Source organism: Cyanistes caeruleus, chromosome 5 (assembly GCF_971803275.1).
Source record: "Cyanistes caeruleus chromosome 5, bCyaCae1.hap1.1, whole genome shotgun sequence".
NCBI classification, from domain to species: domain Eukaryota; kingdom Metazoa; phylum Chordata; class Aves; order Passeriformes; family Paridae; genus Cyanistes; species Cyanistes caeruleus.
The window spans coordinates 53475821-53491977 of NC_141705.1; the positions used below are offsets into that span (position 1 = coordinate 53475821).

Consider the following 16157-nt stretch of genomic DNA (forward strand, 5'->3'; position numbering starts at 1 on the left):
GCTGCTGTTGGGGGTTAGGTTTGTTTGCTTTTGTTCCTTTTTACTTGCAGAATTTTTCCCATAAGTTGCTAGGAAGCACTAAAGACTGGGTACTTCAGAAAAACAAAAAGAAATGGCCAAACTCAGGGGAGGAGGGCATCTGGTTGCACTTCTCTTATCTGGGAGTCTCTCTCAGAGGGGCAGAGATACTGTGAGAATTGGGCAGGTAAAAGACTGGGCAGCTGCTAGCTGAGGAGGAGGAGGATGGCTGGAGCTGCTACTGGGGAAGGGAATTAGCTCCTGCTCTCCTTTCCCAGCCACCTTTCCTGGCTCTGCTCCGGTCCCACTTCATTTCCACCTTGCCACTGCCACCATGAAAAAGAAGCAGCCGCAGCTGTTCCTGGGCATGCCCGCACCCCTGGGCTACGTGCCAGGGCTGGGCCATGGAGCCACTGGTTTCACCACCTGCTCTGATATTGGCCCTGCCCACCATGCCAACGACCCCGTGGACAGCCCTGGTCAAGAGAATGTGGGGAACCAGATGAAGAAGAACCAGACAGCAGATGATGATGATGGAGATTTGAATGACACCAACTATGATGAGTTTGATCTTTTATTTTTTTAATTATTTTTTTTTTTAGGAAACAAATAAAAAAAAAAAGCTGTATTTTACACATTCTCCAAGTAATAAGGGAGTTTCTCCTCCAACTGAATACATGGGATAGTGCACATCCACAGACCTGGATACAGCTGCTCTAGCTTCAGGTGTAAGACAGTACAGCTTCTCAATCTGTAGTCACAAGAAAGTCAGTAGGTCAGGGTAAAAATAGTGTAGAATCACAAGTGTAGAAAATTGAAGACAGTGTACAAAGGGTCCCAAACAAAAAGCTTTCCCTCTCTTGAGTTTGCTTTTTTTCTATCTGCACTTGAAGGGAGCCATCCCAAACCTCCCAGCCACAGGCAGTCACAGCTGTGTAACAGCACAATCTCTTAAGCAACTCTAAACAAATGTTCTTCCTTCAAAAGGGCTTTTCAGGGATTGCTGAGTTTTGCCTGGTTACTTTAAATCACCACTGTGCTTAATGAACTCAAGACACTTAAAAGAATAAGCTTTACTATATACATTTAAAAATTGAGGAAAAGTTCTCTAAAAATATGCTTTTAAATTCGACAAAATGCTCCAGCTGCTCAGGTTGGAGAAACTCCTCCAAGCTGTGCAGCAGCTTGTTAGCAGAGACCAAACGAAAGGGCCTAAAGAAGAGGAGCCAGCCCAGACCTTTGCCTGTGCTGCCAGGCTGCTCCCAAAATTCCACCCATCTCCTTCTAGGACACTATTCCAACAGCAACAACCCAGATCTGCCGACAAGGAACCAACATCAGATGGGCCAAACACTAAAGGGGGGCATGGAACACATGCTGTGACCAACAGAGGGACTGCCACATGTCAGAATCCACACAAGCGCTAATTAAAGCTTCTGTTTGCAGGGGGGAATCGGGAATCAACATGGAAATGCCAACAGAGCCTCAAGACTGCTCCTGTCTCTTGTGTGACACCAGCTATAATGTTCCCATGTGCCATAGAGGCTGATGGCCATGCTGGGGAAAGAATGAAGCAGCTTTTCCTTTTGGGAGAAAGCACTTTCTTATCATCATCCATGTCCTGTTTGTCTTGGTTTGAAAAACAGGTGTCAGCTAAGGAAGGAAGAAACGTCCCTCTGAATTACTATAATTTTGAAATGAAGGGGCTCTCCGGTCAAGACATGGGGACAGGAATAGCAGTTATTTACTAGTATGTATAATAAAGCAAACAACAGCAGCTGTGGCACTCACCGAACACAGCAGGCCCACTGCCGGCGCTGTGCCGCGGGCTGGGCCCACACGCGGTAATGGCGGCTCGGCCCAGGCGGGAAGGGATGGGTGAGAGGCTTCGCTTCACAAACCCCCCGGGACATCGATCCCAGTGGCCCTGCAGGACTCACGGAAACAGCAAGCTGGAACGGCAGGAATGAGCAAAAATCGCAGGGTGTAGCAAGATGTGTCAGAAGCTCCAGAGCTGTGGCTGGATCCGTGAGGCATGTGGGCAGGCAGGAGGTGCGGGGCTCCAGTGCAGCAAAAGCTCAGAGCAGCGCCGAAGAAGCGGCAGGAGCGGGGTAGCATCAGCCCAGCTCCCACAGAGGGGTGAGCCCAACATCCTGGCCACCCGAACAGACGGGGATAGGTCCCTCTTTCAGTGAGATGGGTGTTAATAAGGTCTCAATTTGTGGCTCTCTCACAAGCAGAGGTTCACCCCACGGCAGGAGAAGCAGCTCTGGGCTGGGCGCTGGTGGCAGCAGCCAAATTCCCTTCCCCAAGCAGCGGCTTCGATCATCCTCCTCCAAAGCCCAGAGAGAGAGAGAGAGAGAGAGCCAGGAGCTGTCCCAACCCCATCCTTTACCTGCCCAATTCCCTCAGAAGATAAACTCTCAGATAAGAGAAGTGCAACCAGATGCCCTCCTCCCCTGAGCTTGGCCACTTTTTTCTTAAGTACCCTGTCAAGCACCCAGTTGTTAGTCCTAGCAAGTTAGGGAAAACATTCTGTAAGTAAAAAGGTATAAAAGCAAAGAAACCTACACTGTCCTTCAAAATCTGTGTCAATGAAAGGACAGATGCACCACAAGCAGGTTAAGTCCTATAGGGACCTCTGAGGCAGCTGAGGCCAACACGCTCTAGAAGGTATTTTTCAGCTTGGCTGCCACAAGCACAAGAATCTCTCCAGTTTTTTTCTGCCAGTTCTCTATGTTCATGGAGACATCACATCAGAGCTCTCTGTAGTGAGGTTCAGCATTCTCACAGCATTTTCTCACCTCTTCTTTTTGTTCCTCTGTGCCATGCTGGACCTCAAATTTGTAAAATAAGGCACAGACATCCCCCAGGTCAGAGTCCATCTTCACTGCGCAGTGGAACCATTCTCCGGCCTTGGTTATTTTACACTCACTCCAGAAGAGTTTGGCCATAGCTAGCAGGACGTGGGTCATGTTCACACTTCTTGAGAGCATCCACACTCTTGGTCTTCCATTGCAGTCATACTTCAAGGAAAATTGCTTCTGACCACAGAATTCCTGAATTGGGGCACTCTTGCAGTGCCTTGGCCATCAGAGTGTTAGCAATGTTCTTCAGCTCAGCTCGGTACTCCAAGTGCACAGACTCCAACCAGAATCTGGATTCTTTGGAGTCTTCAGGTGAGACTTTTCCAAGATGGCCCTTGCTCTAGTCAGCTGCCCAACTTTCTCCTCCAGCCTGGACAGCAAAAATCACAGGGGTATAGAATGGGGGCACTTCTTCAGCCCTTGATTATAAGCCTCCCATGCTTTCTCTACCAGCCCTTTTTGTCCTTCAATTTGTCCTTTCATCACCCACAGTTTGGGGAAGTCCTCATAATGCTTCAGGGCTTCCTCACAGAGCTCCTGGGCTGCAGCAATGTTTCCATCACCCATTCCAACTTCACAGACTTCAGCCCCTCACTGTGGGGGCACTGCTTCGAGCCTTTGCCAGCAGCTTCCTCTCTCTTCCATAGTCATTGTTCTCTGACTTGAGCTTCATGGCAGCCAGACAGATCTCCTCACTGTTGTGGTTGGCCTGGAAAGCCAGGGCCAAGATGCTTCTGGCTGCTGGCACGTCTCCTGCCAGCCACTTGGATTTGGCTCCCATGAGCAACAGCACCTCTGCTTTGGGACAGTGAGCAACAGCTCTTTGCAAAAGATCCTCCAAGAATTCTCTGGTTCCATGGTTCTTTTCAAAGTAGGCTGCTCACAGCCACACACTCTTCTTGCTCGGGAAGGCTTGCAAGGCATAGGCATAAATGGTTCGGGCACACTCCAGGGCATTATGAGCAACACAGCTGTCTGCATCTTCCATCCAGGTGTGTTTCTGATCTTCTTCCTCAATCCCAATCCCAATCCCAGCTCTCGATTGCCTGGCATGTGGCCACACTTCCAGCTTTATCACATTCCTCGGCATCCTGGGTCCACTGTTGCTGTTGATTTCCACACCATTAACCCTAAGGGATGTGATAGCTCTGTCAATGATTTTCTCCACCATCTGGGTATTTCCATTGGCTTCCTTCAGCTAGGCAGCAGTAATCCAGATATGACAATCCATCAGGATATTCTCCTGGGCTTCGTTAAGGAGTTTATGAGTGTTCTCATACATCTCCAGCCTTGCCAGTGCCAGCCACAGTTCAACACTGGTTGGATAGCTCTCCACAGCTTGCTCAGCATGATCCTGGCATCCTCGGGTTCCTCCAGCTCCACAGCTGCTTTCCACAAACGCACTGAGTTTGGAACATGCTCAAGAGCTTTCCTAAGGATATGTTTCTTGGCATGGATGTCTCTCTCCAGCTCTGCTGCTCTGTTATAGATCCGCACAAATTGTGGCAGGTGCTGCACAGCTTTGGCCGTATCTCCAGGCTGAAGCTGAGCAGCTTCCAACCAAACATCTTCACTCCTAGGGCACATCTCTCTGTTCCTTTCATGATGAGGTTTCGAGCAACTTGGAATTTGCCTGTGTCCTCCTCCAGTCAGGCTGATGCTATCCAGGCTGGTGGTCTGGATTGGTCTCTTGGACAGATTTCAGGACCAAACAGGCCTTTTTGATATTATTGATATCTCCTCCATGTGTGGGAATCATGGAATTCAAGCCTGTCAAATATCCTTTTGGGTCCACTACAGTCTGGCCACTCAAAGAGTCCAACACCTGGCTTAGCCTCATACCCATCAAGGTGTTCCTGGCTTGGCCAGTCTTCCTTATATGCAATCCACCTGTCCCAGGTATCATCAAGCCCGGGACTCCATATGCTCCTGGGTATGGAGTATTCAGACCCCCTGGGTACAGAGTATTCAGTCCACCAAATTGTGTCTGGCATGAGTCCACAGAAGTGTGATTCTCCCCTGACTGAAAGTGCTTTGCAAAGAAGCTGTGGGGACAGGAGTCAGGTTCTCATGACAAGGATTCCTCTGCCACTTGTTCCTGGCATGCCCAACCTCAGGAATATTCAGCCACTCCTCCTCAGTAACCTCCTCTGATTTCTGTTTCAAGTCTGAGAAATGCTATTGAATTTTAGGTCATTCCATACAGTATTTTTCCTATTTCTTCTTTTTCTCACTGTTCACTCCTTTCTTTCCTGTGTCATCCATCCTCTTATCCAAAGCTGCATAAATAGCTTCATCATCTTTTTCATAGGGGTCACTTGAGAACAGGCTCTCAGTGTAGTCACTGAACTCATTGTAGCTGGTGTCATTCAAATCCCCATTGTCATCATCTGTTGTCTGGTTCTCCTTCCCTCACCTGGTCCCCCACAGTCTCTTGCCCGGCAGGATGTGCATTTGGGGTTGTTGGCATGGTGGGCAGGGCCAATATCAGAGCAGGTGGTGAAACCTGTGGCTCCATGGCCCAGCCCTGGCACATAGTCCAGCGGTGCAGGTGTGCCCCAGAACAGCTCCTTATTCATCATGAGATGAACACCTCTCACCTGGAGAGGCAAGACTGAAGCAGGGATCAGAGCACAGAGTGGGGAAAGGTGGCCAGGAAAGCGGCAGCAACAGTGGAAGTGACAGCGAGAGCTAATTCCCTTCCCCAGGTAGCAGCTCCGACCATCCTCCTCCTCCTCCTCAGCTAGCATCCACCCCAGCCCAGTCTTTTACCTGCCCGAATCTCACAGTATCTCTGCCCCTCGGAGAGAGACTCCCAGATAAGAGAAGTGCAACCAGATGCCTTCCTCCCCTGAGTTTGGCCACTTCTTGTTTTTCTGAAGTATCCAGTTGTTAGTGCTTCCTGGCAGCTTATGGGGAAAAATTCTGCAAGTAAAAAGGAACAAAGGCAAAGAAACCTAACCCCCTGTGCTAGTTTGAAACCAAACCAGTGGAGATCCCAAGTTAGAACTACAATTTACTAGGAAAATTTAAAAAAAAATGCAGTAGTGAAAAAAACCACTGTCAGAGTCAGAATACAACCTGACACCTGTTGGGCAGGGTGTTGGTAGCAGTCAGATTAAGTGGTGGCTGCAGTAGTCCTGGAGTGACAGATGTGGTTCTGCTGAAGCAGTGATCCTGTAGAAGGGTGTTGTTTTCCTCTGAAGGTCCAGTGGTGGCAGAGAAGGGTCTGGTCTTCCTCTGGGAATCCAGTGGAGAAAGGCTGCCTGTGCTGTTCTAAAGCTCAGAGTGTATCCAGGCAGGAATGCTTGGCTCCTCCCCCTGGGTGGAGCATCTCACAATGGCATGATGTAATTTTATCAGTCATGCAGTGAGACTCAATGGCCCATTGACAGAAGAGATCACCCTGGAGTTATGAGGGATGGGTCATGGAAGAGATAAAGGACACTGCCCCACCTGGTTTTAACAGCTGGTAATAGAATATATCCTTTTGGTTACAGCTTGCATTGCAACCTAAGGCACCCCCAACAGCTGGGTTTTGCCCCGACAAATCTTGATATGTAGGGAAGAGTCAATTTTATTTTTAAACTGATGAGATTGTAGCATTTTCTGATGCTTAGTTATTGCTGTTTACATGGTATATTACTAGAATTTCAGATAGTTTCTATGAAATGTAAGTACAATTATGCACTTTAGAGAGTTTGCATTTTTGAACTTTGAAAACTAAAAGTAACAAACCCTATTAATGGAGATAGTACATTAAAAGAAAAAAACAAAAAAACCCACACCTAGTCATATCTCTTCTTGAACTGTTTGTTTCAAGCCCTTGCCTGTGGCAAAAACAAGGCAAAACTTCAACTGCCTCCTGTGAAGGGAACTGCTAAAAAATATTATCAGAGAGAAGCAAATTTTAAAATTCCAGTCCTGAAAAAACATATACCAATGCTGGACTTTGTCCTGGGTTTGCAGATGCTGTGACTCTCTTCCAAACCTGGGCAGGAGGAGGACTCCTGAGCACTAAAATATCTTTAACTCCTACAGATGATTTGACTTCCCACTGACCACAAAATAGCCAAAAATTATGTTTGCCCTACCACACCAAGTCAATCCAAGCAACAACTGTGCATTTTTTTGATGACCTGTCTGTGCCAACATCAATGATTATTGACTGGAGAACATTAAATACAAGACTGCTTTTTAAAAGGTGTGAAGTACTGTACAAAATTGTGCTTTAGGTGATAAAAATAAGCTGTTTAGTGTAAGAGAACCTGTTTCCATGTCACTAGAACAAAGGTGTCTGGTGTAGGACAGCAGTGTGGTGTTGGGCTTCCCATCCATGAGGGCTGCCTTGGACACATGCCTGTGTTACCACACTGTGGTATAATAAATCATTAAAATGTAAATGCTAGCCATGAACAGGTTGTGCACAAAATAAGATTGCAGGAGTGAAAGATAGATGGAAAACTTGTCATTCTATTGAGTTGCATTTGGTTTTATTCTCTTTACTGCCGAGTAAACAGCTGAATAATGGGTGTTTCTGTTAATGTCAGTGAAATTAAAGCATTTTTCTTTTAATCATTCTGCTGATACATCGGTTGTTACTTTAGGTGTGTCCAAGTTTCAGAGGGTAAGTGCTGCCAGCCATCCTCTAGCCAGAGGAGCCATCTCTGGATCTGTTTGCAAGTCAGTCATTGACTGCTGCTACTGAGGTGAGAGCTGGGCAACCAGACCAAAATTGTTACAAATTGAGTTAAAAAAATGTCTGCAGGGCTTCCAATACCTGGAGAAGTACAAAATAACCCACAGGTGGTAGAAGGTGACTAAATGGGGCAGAGTGGGCCTGGTGTGGCAGAATTAATTGTGCTGATGGCTGAGCAGGATTTCCTGGACTCCTCCTGTTTCTCCCTCAGGTAATCACAAAGGTTTTGTGCCTTTGACTGCCACAGCATGTGGTGTCAGAGGCCCTTTGCTTGGGGAAGACACAGGAATTGGCTCTGAGATTCCAAACTGGACAGCCCACCCCACACCCCCACTGCATGTTGTGGTGCCCTGCCTGTAGAAGATTCATGGAAAAAGCTCTTGCCCTTGGAGGCTGGAGTGGATTGACATCTCCAGCTCTGGCAGAGGGCAGTCGAGTTTAACCAACCTGCATGGTCACTCACAGCATGGAGAGTGGAACACTTACTGGAGCTTGTAAGGTCAGCACATGTATGATCCCTGTGCTTCCCTTTGGACACCTGCATGCAGGGAACCGGCTCCTAGAATAATGCATTTGTACATATGTCAAACAATACATAGTTTTATAGCAAATAACTTGGTGTACAGTAAATACAGGGGTTGGCTGAGTGCAGAAGCCAGTACCAGCATGGGTTTGGGTGCCTGACTGAAAAAAAAAATTGTTAATAATCCCTTTCCTTCAGATTGCACTTGGTGTACAAAAGCAACTTGGGAATGCATTCCCCAGGCTAATGACATTTCAGTGATTCAGCTCGGGTCTCTGTTTACATTATTTATGTAAGCAACTTCAAACTGAATCAATGGTGTCCTTTTAAACATAACTGGATTGAAAAACATTATGTGTATGCTTTGTATTTTGTATAAAACAAGAAAATACAACTATTTTGACTGCAGGTGTTTGGTGACAGCTTCTGTTCTGTGTGGGATGCTGCCAGAGATGGTCTCAGCTCAATAAAGTGTCTCAAAATCCTCAACAGCCCTGGCCACTCCTGCCGCCTCCTCAGCTAAACAGGGCTGACATTTGCTACTGGAAAAGAGATGTGTGATGTATAAATATACACATTTTACATTTATATAGTATATAAAACATATACACGCTTACCTCTATAGTGTAATACATGTTATCTACAATAATGCAACACACTATATACAAAATATGGACTCTATACACTAGATCCAACAGTAGCTAGACCTTACACAATACAGGTCTCACTGTATTACATTGTATATAAGAGGATATGTGCAAATTCCTGTGTCTACAGATGACCCATCCACCTAAACATAAAATAAATGCATGCAATAAATGTGTCTAACCACATATGCATTAGTGGAACAACTGAGGGCAGATCTCAAATCCAAGCCCTTCCATGGAGGACTTCCCTTTGTCTAAGACAGGACAGGAGGAGAGGTAGTGCTGGTGCCTGGAGCAGCCTCTCCTTTGCTTCCTGACACGGAAAGGCAGCCACTCCATCAGAATTAAACATCAAATTTATTGCATAATACTGTACTATGTACACACACATCGAAAATAAACATTTGATATAATTGTATATTTGTCTTCAATGCTGCATTAGAAAGAGGCTGGGGGGCTCTCCACGTAGCCCACAGCTTGTCTTTAAAAACAAAAACCAAAAAAACCCAGAAGCCTAAAACCTTTTGTTACGAGGTGCAAAGTTCAATACTGTAAATTGAACATGGTGCATAAATACTATGTCCTAATAACAAGTCAATGTCAAAACCATCCTAGGCTTAAAATGAGATTTACATCAAGATCAGAAAAATGGCAGGAGAGAAGGGAGAAAAATCATTCAAACTTCACTTAACGAGGCAGTGAGACTGAGGAAAAGAGGACAAAAGCTCTCCAATCATAGATTTAGGTTGTGATTTTTCTATGTTTCCAGTCTAATTTATACAGATTGTCCTTCAGGCCCCCTGGCAAAGCAGCTGCCAAGTGAGAGAGAGCTGTTCTCAAACAGCAAAGTAAAGTAAGTCTAACTGCAAAGATCAAACCAATCTCCAGACAGGGGGCTATCACTCAAGACGGGGATCTTCTACTCCTTTCTTTGACCTGACGAGACTGGAGAGATTGTACACACCTCCCACACTCACACTCCCCTGCACTCACACATCCACACACACAGCTCCTCTGGACGGAGGTGACAGCAGTAAAAGCAGCCACCTCACCTTGTATTGGAGTAACAGGACTGTTGGGATGGAAAAAGAGGGCTGGCCACCCACCCAGACTGCAGACTTGCCAGGACAGAAACACATCACGAGGGAGGCATTTAGAGAAACCTGCTATTATAGGTAGAGCTTGTCCTTCCACAAGCCTGAACACAAACCCCAGTACAGAGGGATTCTGAGGCTTCATTGAGAAGCTTGAAAATAAAATCCAAGACAAGTGAGGAAAAACAAGCTGACCTCTGTAAACTACCATATTTTCCATGAGACATCCTGGTGCAAAAAGACAGAACATCACTAATGCACCACTTTGGGGTCACAAATGACATCCCAGCCCAGTACCATCCACCAAGGACCAAAGGGCAGAGGAGATATTTCCATTCAAAGCAAGCAAGAACCAGCTTGCATTTAAAAAGGGCTGAAAAAGGAGTGGGGGGAAATCACAGCTTTTCAAAGAGGAGATTGCTGTTTCATCCTTAATTTCCACCATATCTTAAATGCAAGGGACATCAAGATATTTCAACTGAATTAAAAGGAGAGGTAAGAGTGTGTGTGTATGGGGGCAATAAAAGCAAACTACAAGGAATTGCCAGGAGGGCAGTGATGTAAAGTTGGAGGGGAAATGCCCACTGAACTGGTCTTGTTCAGTAGATGAGAAAATTCATAGCAAGAGCCTCTCCCTGCTGAAGCCCCACAAAATGCTGGCAGCATCAGGCTGAGACTGCATCATCTCTATTATTATTATTATTTATATTTAACACCACCCCCCCCAAAAAAAAAAAAAAAAAGAAAAAGTTGATACCTATTCCCTTACAAAAATAAAGCCCAAGCCCATCGTTCTCTTGCTCAGCACCAAGAGTCTGTGCTGGCCCCGCGGGGTCAGGCCAAGCTGAAGCCCTCATAGTGGTCAATGGCCTGCATGAGGCGGGCGCTGAGGATCTCCTTGCTGCTGTACTTGGGCAGGTCCAGCAGGTTGTAGCAGGTGTGAGCCACGGGCAGGTACTGCTCCCCACTGGGCGTGGACTGGATGATGATGCGCAGGCTGGACATGCCGTAGATGGGAATGCGGTCGCTGCCCGTCAGGAACACTGTAAAAGGCACAAGGAAAGCCGGGCAGGTGGGACAGGTCAGGGACCTCCCACCAGTGCTGCACCCACAGGCAAAGTTCAGCTCCACCTGCCTGGAGGGGCCAAAGCCCTGACTGGACTCCATGTAGGGCCTGGCTGGCTCCCAGGGGAGCTGCAGCACAGCAAGGCCAGTGCCAGGCACAAACACCGGCCTTTATCTTTCCAGCAGTCACAGAATCTGAGTGGCTGAGGTTGAAGGGACCTCTGGAGGTCCTTGGGGCTAAGCCCCTGCTCAAGCAGGGCCACCTAGAGCCAGCTACCCAGGACAGAGAGAAAAAAGCCACAATAGAGGGAAGCACCAGCTCTGACTAGACTTGTTGCTCATGCTGGATCACCCAATGCAATGCAATGAAGCTCTGCAGCCACTCCCACACGAGTCTTTCAATTCCAGGGGATGCTGCACCACTGCAAGATACTTACAGAGGAATTTCTTCTTCTTTTCCAAGGGAAATGCATGGAAGGTCTCCCAGAACATTCTCACAGTTGGGTGTGTGGCAGTGTAGTCTCCCTTATAGACAGCGCTCTATTAAAAACCAAAATACCACATTTTCCGTTGGCGCTAGAAAGCAAAGACTAAGCAGAACCCAGACCTGATCTTTTCTAGTATGTGACATCAGATCAGTGCCTGACAGCTTTGAAGGGGAAAGGATGGGTGATGGGCAATGACATGACTCAAAGACCGGGCAAGGGCTCTCCTGGCAATGTGAGGAAGACAGACATTAGCCTTCTGCTTTGCAGCTAATTACAAGTGTGGGGAGCAATTCTGGAGTGCCTATTCACAGGCTGACCTCATGAACAGGATCACACACTCTGCACTGTGAGTGACTTGCTGGCCCACAGATTTTGAGAGGATACAATCTTTCCCAGGTGTCCAGACTCCCCTTTGAACCCCTGTGTGGTTTTTGCCCTTGTGCAATGTAGTTTTACTATGAGACCCTTTGTCTTCTCTCTTCAGTCATAGATTTCATCCCTAAAAAAGGGAGATGGAAGTCCTTCTCCCTGTCCTTCCTCATCCTGAATTTCCTCTCTGAGCTTTTTCTGTCGCAGGCCAGCACAGTGAGAAACTTTTCACGTGAGTGACAGCAAGGTGTACAAGGAGAACCAAAAAAAACAAAAATGCATCATGGCTTATCCCATCTCCTGACGTAGACTAATGCCCATCTCATGCAACTGCACAATCCTGTCACCTGTGCAAAGTTAAAAAAAAGTACAACAGGGAAGCTTTACCTCCTCCAGTTCCTCCCAGTTGTAGTTACTGTTTCCAACTATCATGGCCCTGAGCTCAGTGGGCTGGAAGAGTTCCAGGACCTTCCCACCACACACTTTCAGGAAGCCAGTAGAAAAGGCCGTGTACCACTCTTGGATGGAGAGGTTGAAGATGTAATTTACGTAGGCTTCAACAAATTCTTCCCTAATGCATTGAGAGAAAGCAGGCAAAGGAAAGCATTTTTAATCATAGGTCTAAGCAGCAGCACTGCCAAGTTTTCCTGCTTCTGCTTGTAAAGTGTTTTGCAAACATGAGTCTCAAGCAGGCTCAACCCACTGCCCTCCTCTCACCAAGTCACTGCAATGTGGACACAGTGTTCAGCATCAAGGGCCACCATGTGTCTGCAAATTTCCCAGCAGTGGTGGCATGGGATGTCCCTCAGGCTCTCTACCACCAGTAAAGCTGAAGAGGTTACAACTGGATGAAACATTTTGGCCTTTTGGTGGAGGAGTTCTTACCACATGCACTATGCAAATGCAGCAGGGGACAGGTGAGGAAGTAAGTAGGAAATAAGGAAGCAGACTAACAAAAAAATCAAAAACCTGGAGTAAGGAATCATATACCAAAGGGGGAGTTATTTTCCAGTGCATTTGTTTTATTGTCATTTTCCCCATAGTCACCTGAGCATTAGGGAAATTCAAGCTGATTAAGCACTTAAGTGTTGCTTAATTCCTCTCCGGCTGTTACGGTCATGAACCCTGCACCAAGAGCACATTATGAACTCCAAAGGAGAAGGGGAAAATGCAGGCATATCCTACTCTTCACTTGTCAGTTACAGCAACCCTGTTCATTCCCCAGTTCCCAATGAGCTTTCCTCACACAGGCAGGGCAGTCCCTGCAGACATGCACACAGCAAACTATTCAGGTCATAGGGCAGCAAATTGGGCCCTGGTCTCTAAATGTAGAGGTGGAGGAAGTCATTAAGCACTGTAAGGTAAATTGACAGCCATGTCTAGACTTGGATTTAGAGGTTAGCTCGAGTTCAAAACTCCAGTCAGGATGAAGCAATTGAATTTTGGAATGTTAAGCTGGTGGAACTACCCACTAGCCTTTCTCCTTAAGGATTTTCTTCCCTTGTTTCCTATCCTGACTTAATAAACAGTTCCAGTAGTTAACCCTGGTGCACTTCCCAAGTTTTCTTCTCTTTGCAGGGAGACAAAAACCACATGGTTTTTGCATAGAGCCAGCTCTTTAGCTGTGTAATTGCACGATTTTGGGCAGTAGTAAAGTAGGTAAGAAGTAACACAGAAAAAGCTTTTGCTATAGCAATGGCCTCAGACACATTCAAAACTGTTTTAAATAATCAGATTAATAGGAAATTACTTCATCTCCAGCCTTGCCAGTAAGGTCTTCAGCAATCCTAGTGCAAGTCCCTAACCATGCTGCTGAGTAGTCACTGGATCACAATGTTTTGCCAGCAGAGAAAGAATCTGAATGCTGCTTCAAGTAATAAAGGCATTTGTAGAAATCCAATTAACAAGATTATGGGAAGAAAATAGTTCAGCAGCTGGATAAAAAAAAGAGGGGGGAATGGTAGCTGTGCTAGTAATAACTCTGGGGTGTGCAATCAACTGGAAAGGGATCCAAGTACAGCAGGTCCTTCTGGCTGTGATCAGGGATGGGAGTCAGGCCATGCTCAAAGGAAAGTTTCCGGCTCCAGAATTAGGAGTACAAACAAATCTGCCAGGCTCAGTTTTGCTGGTCACATACAGTTCCTCTCTGAGCCACTGGGGGTATTAACCTGGGCCAAATCACGTCTCCAGTGTCTGCTTAAAATGAGAAAACTACCAAGGGTCTATACAGAGGCCTTTTATAGGGAAGATGTCAATCCAAGTGTCAATCCAAGTACATTTTTCAAACATTGCCACAAAGATGATGAAAACTTGATTTTTGTTCAAGTGCCACTTAGTGCCCATTAACTTTTGAGCGACTGGTCTTAAAATTTGTTCGCAGTGACTGCTAATTCCCCCTCACATTTCCCTTCACCTAGGGTTTCTGTGGCACATGAGCTCACCACAAGCATGAGTCCATCCCCACAGGTCCCCCACTTGCCTGTTGTCCTTCTGCACCAGGATTTTATCTCCATCTTCGATCAGGTTCTTCTGCTCTGTTACACCATAGCTTTCCCTGCAGATCTGTACAAAACCAGGAAATTAATTTTATCAGAAGTATTTTCCAGGGCATATGCCTACAAGAAAGACAGAGTCTTCTTAGACTCAGACAGCTGAGGACTGGCATGTAAAGGATGGCCCAGAGAAAATGGTATGTGCAGAACTTCTGTTCTCTGCTCCAAGTACCCCGTGTGCTTCACCACCCTCCATCACCTACATTTGTTGTTGGACTGCTATTAAGTTGAAATGTGAACTTAGAAAGGAATAAAAATTATTTTAGGTAAATTTCCTGGGAAGAAAACCCCAAGAGATTGCTAACTAAAAGTTGTTTTTAACTAAGCCCATGAGTTCTGGCAATAAAAAGGACTCCCCTTTTTAACAGAAACTCAGTGGGTTAAGTCTCTCACTGGAAGAATAAACAATACAGATATTTTCCTGCTTTTGCCAACCTAGGATGGCACCAGTACAAACCTACACTCTGTACACTAACTGGTTACCTGAAAAAAATGCAGAAGGGTCAACTTTCAAGTTGCCATAGACAAAAGAGGCCCTTATGTGTGAAAAAGAATTTGGAGAGAAGTCTCTTTTGTTACTTTAAAGGTATCCTTTATTGACACAGACTGCATTGCCATCACTATGGCTGCACTGCCTCATCCCAAATGACAGCTCTCTCCTGCAGGAGACACAGTCAGACACAGGTCTGATTCACTCCAGAGGTAAATTTGATCTAAGAGAGTATATGTGCTCTTATTCATGCAATAAGGAAATGGGCACCACTCTCCTTGCTCAGCACAGTGTGGAGCAGATTTGTGGTACCTTATTTTTACCCCAGAGCAGGCCTTGGACAGAGAGTCAGGAAATGATACAGATCAAGATGAAACCATCACTCACAACCTGTTGGAGCATCAGGTCTTGAAACAGTGACAACAAGGCTATTTTGAAAACCACTCAGCTTAATCAACTTACTAGCTCAGTTTTAAGGACCAGATACATAGAAAAGCAAAGAACATCTTAACATTAGCATGGGCTATGTGCCATAGGCATTTGAAGTAAGCCAGAATACACATGTAAATATAGATGGGCTTCAACTGTACCATAGTAATCAGAGAGTTGATATGTCAAATGTGTCTTACTGTAAAATTCAAACAGAATGTCTCCTCCACATCTTCCCCAGGGTAATCTAGAAGTTGCTGGAGACTCCTAAATAACAAGTAGAGAAAGAAATGAAAAAAAAAGAATAATCAGAGATTTTAAAAGTCATACCTCTAACAAGGAAAATAAACTCAGCAGAAGTAAACAGCATCATGTATCTGGGTAGTAGGATTGCAAGAGAGAGAATCTGAGTAATTTGAAGCAGTAAGAAAGAAATACACTTCAAATAAAGAGATGCTTTGTTAGAAGCACAAAAAATGCCAGTCCACAGAAACTATCAATACAGTCTATGCCTACCTAGTTCATGGATCACCTTTAATAATCCTGGTTTTGGAACAGAATTACATTTTGAGTTCTAAAGTTCCAATTCTATGCCATCACCACACAAAGGTCTGAGGGTGTGGAGGAAGAGACAAAGGTGGACTGTATCTATATGCCCATCACATAGAAAATACTCTGCTACCCCCCAAAATCCTGCTGCTGTCTTCCTGGCATTTTACCTCATTATTGATTAATACAGCTGTCACTTTGTGTAGTTAAATCAGAGGACAATTCAGAAACAGAAATAAGACCAGCCAAACAGTGGGATGTTAACTTCTCAGTGTCAGGTGGAACCAGTATCCCTATGCAATTAGGTAGAAAAGATTCCATACACCACTTTGAAAAAGTAATTCTTTCACTCCACTCAACTTCTTCC

At 45.7% G+C, this 16157-nt stretch overlaps 1 protein-coding gene and 1 pseudogene across 4 annotated transcripts in view; both read right to left on the reverse strand.

Moving 5' to 3' along the window:
- Window positions 1-583: 583 nt before the first annotated feature.
- On the reverse strand, window positions 584-9005 carry LOC111928783 (pre-mRNA-processing factor 6 pseudogene; annotated as a pseudogene). The gene has a single exon (XR_015286771.1). The product of XR_015286771.1 is annotated as a pre-mRNA-processing factor 6 pseudogene (transcript).
- Window positions 9006-9092: 87 nt separating this feature from the next.
- HERC3 (HECT and RLD domain containing E3 ubiquitin protein ligase 3) overlaps window positions 9093-16157 on the reverse strand; it is a 53981-nt gene continuing 46916 nt past the window's right edge. For all 3 annotated transcript variants that reach the window (XM_086888679.1, XM_086888677.1, XM_023926179.2), the window contains exons 21-25: window positions 15442-15508; window positions 14250-14332; window positions 12158-12341; window positions 11351-11453; window positions 9093-10891 (exon numbers count right to left, since the gene is read on the reverse strand). In XM_086888679.1, coding sequence (XP_086744805.1) covers window positions 10683-10891; window positions 11351-11453; window positions 12158-12341; window positions 14250-14332; window positions 15442-15508 — 646 coding nt within the window. In that variant the 3' untranslated portion in view covers window positions 9093-10682. The remainder of the gene's footprint in view (window positions 10892-11350; window positions 11454-12157; window positions 12342-14249; window positions 14333-15441; window positions 15509-16157) is intronic.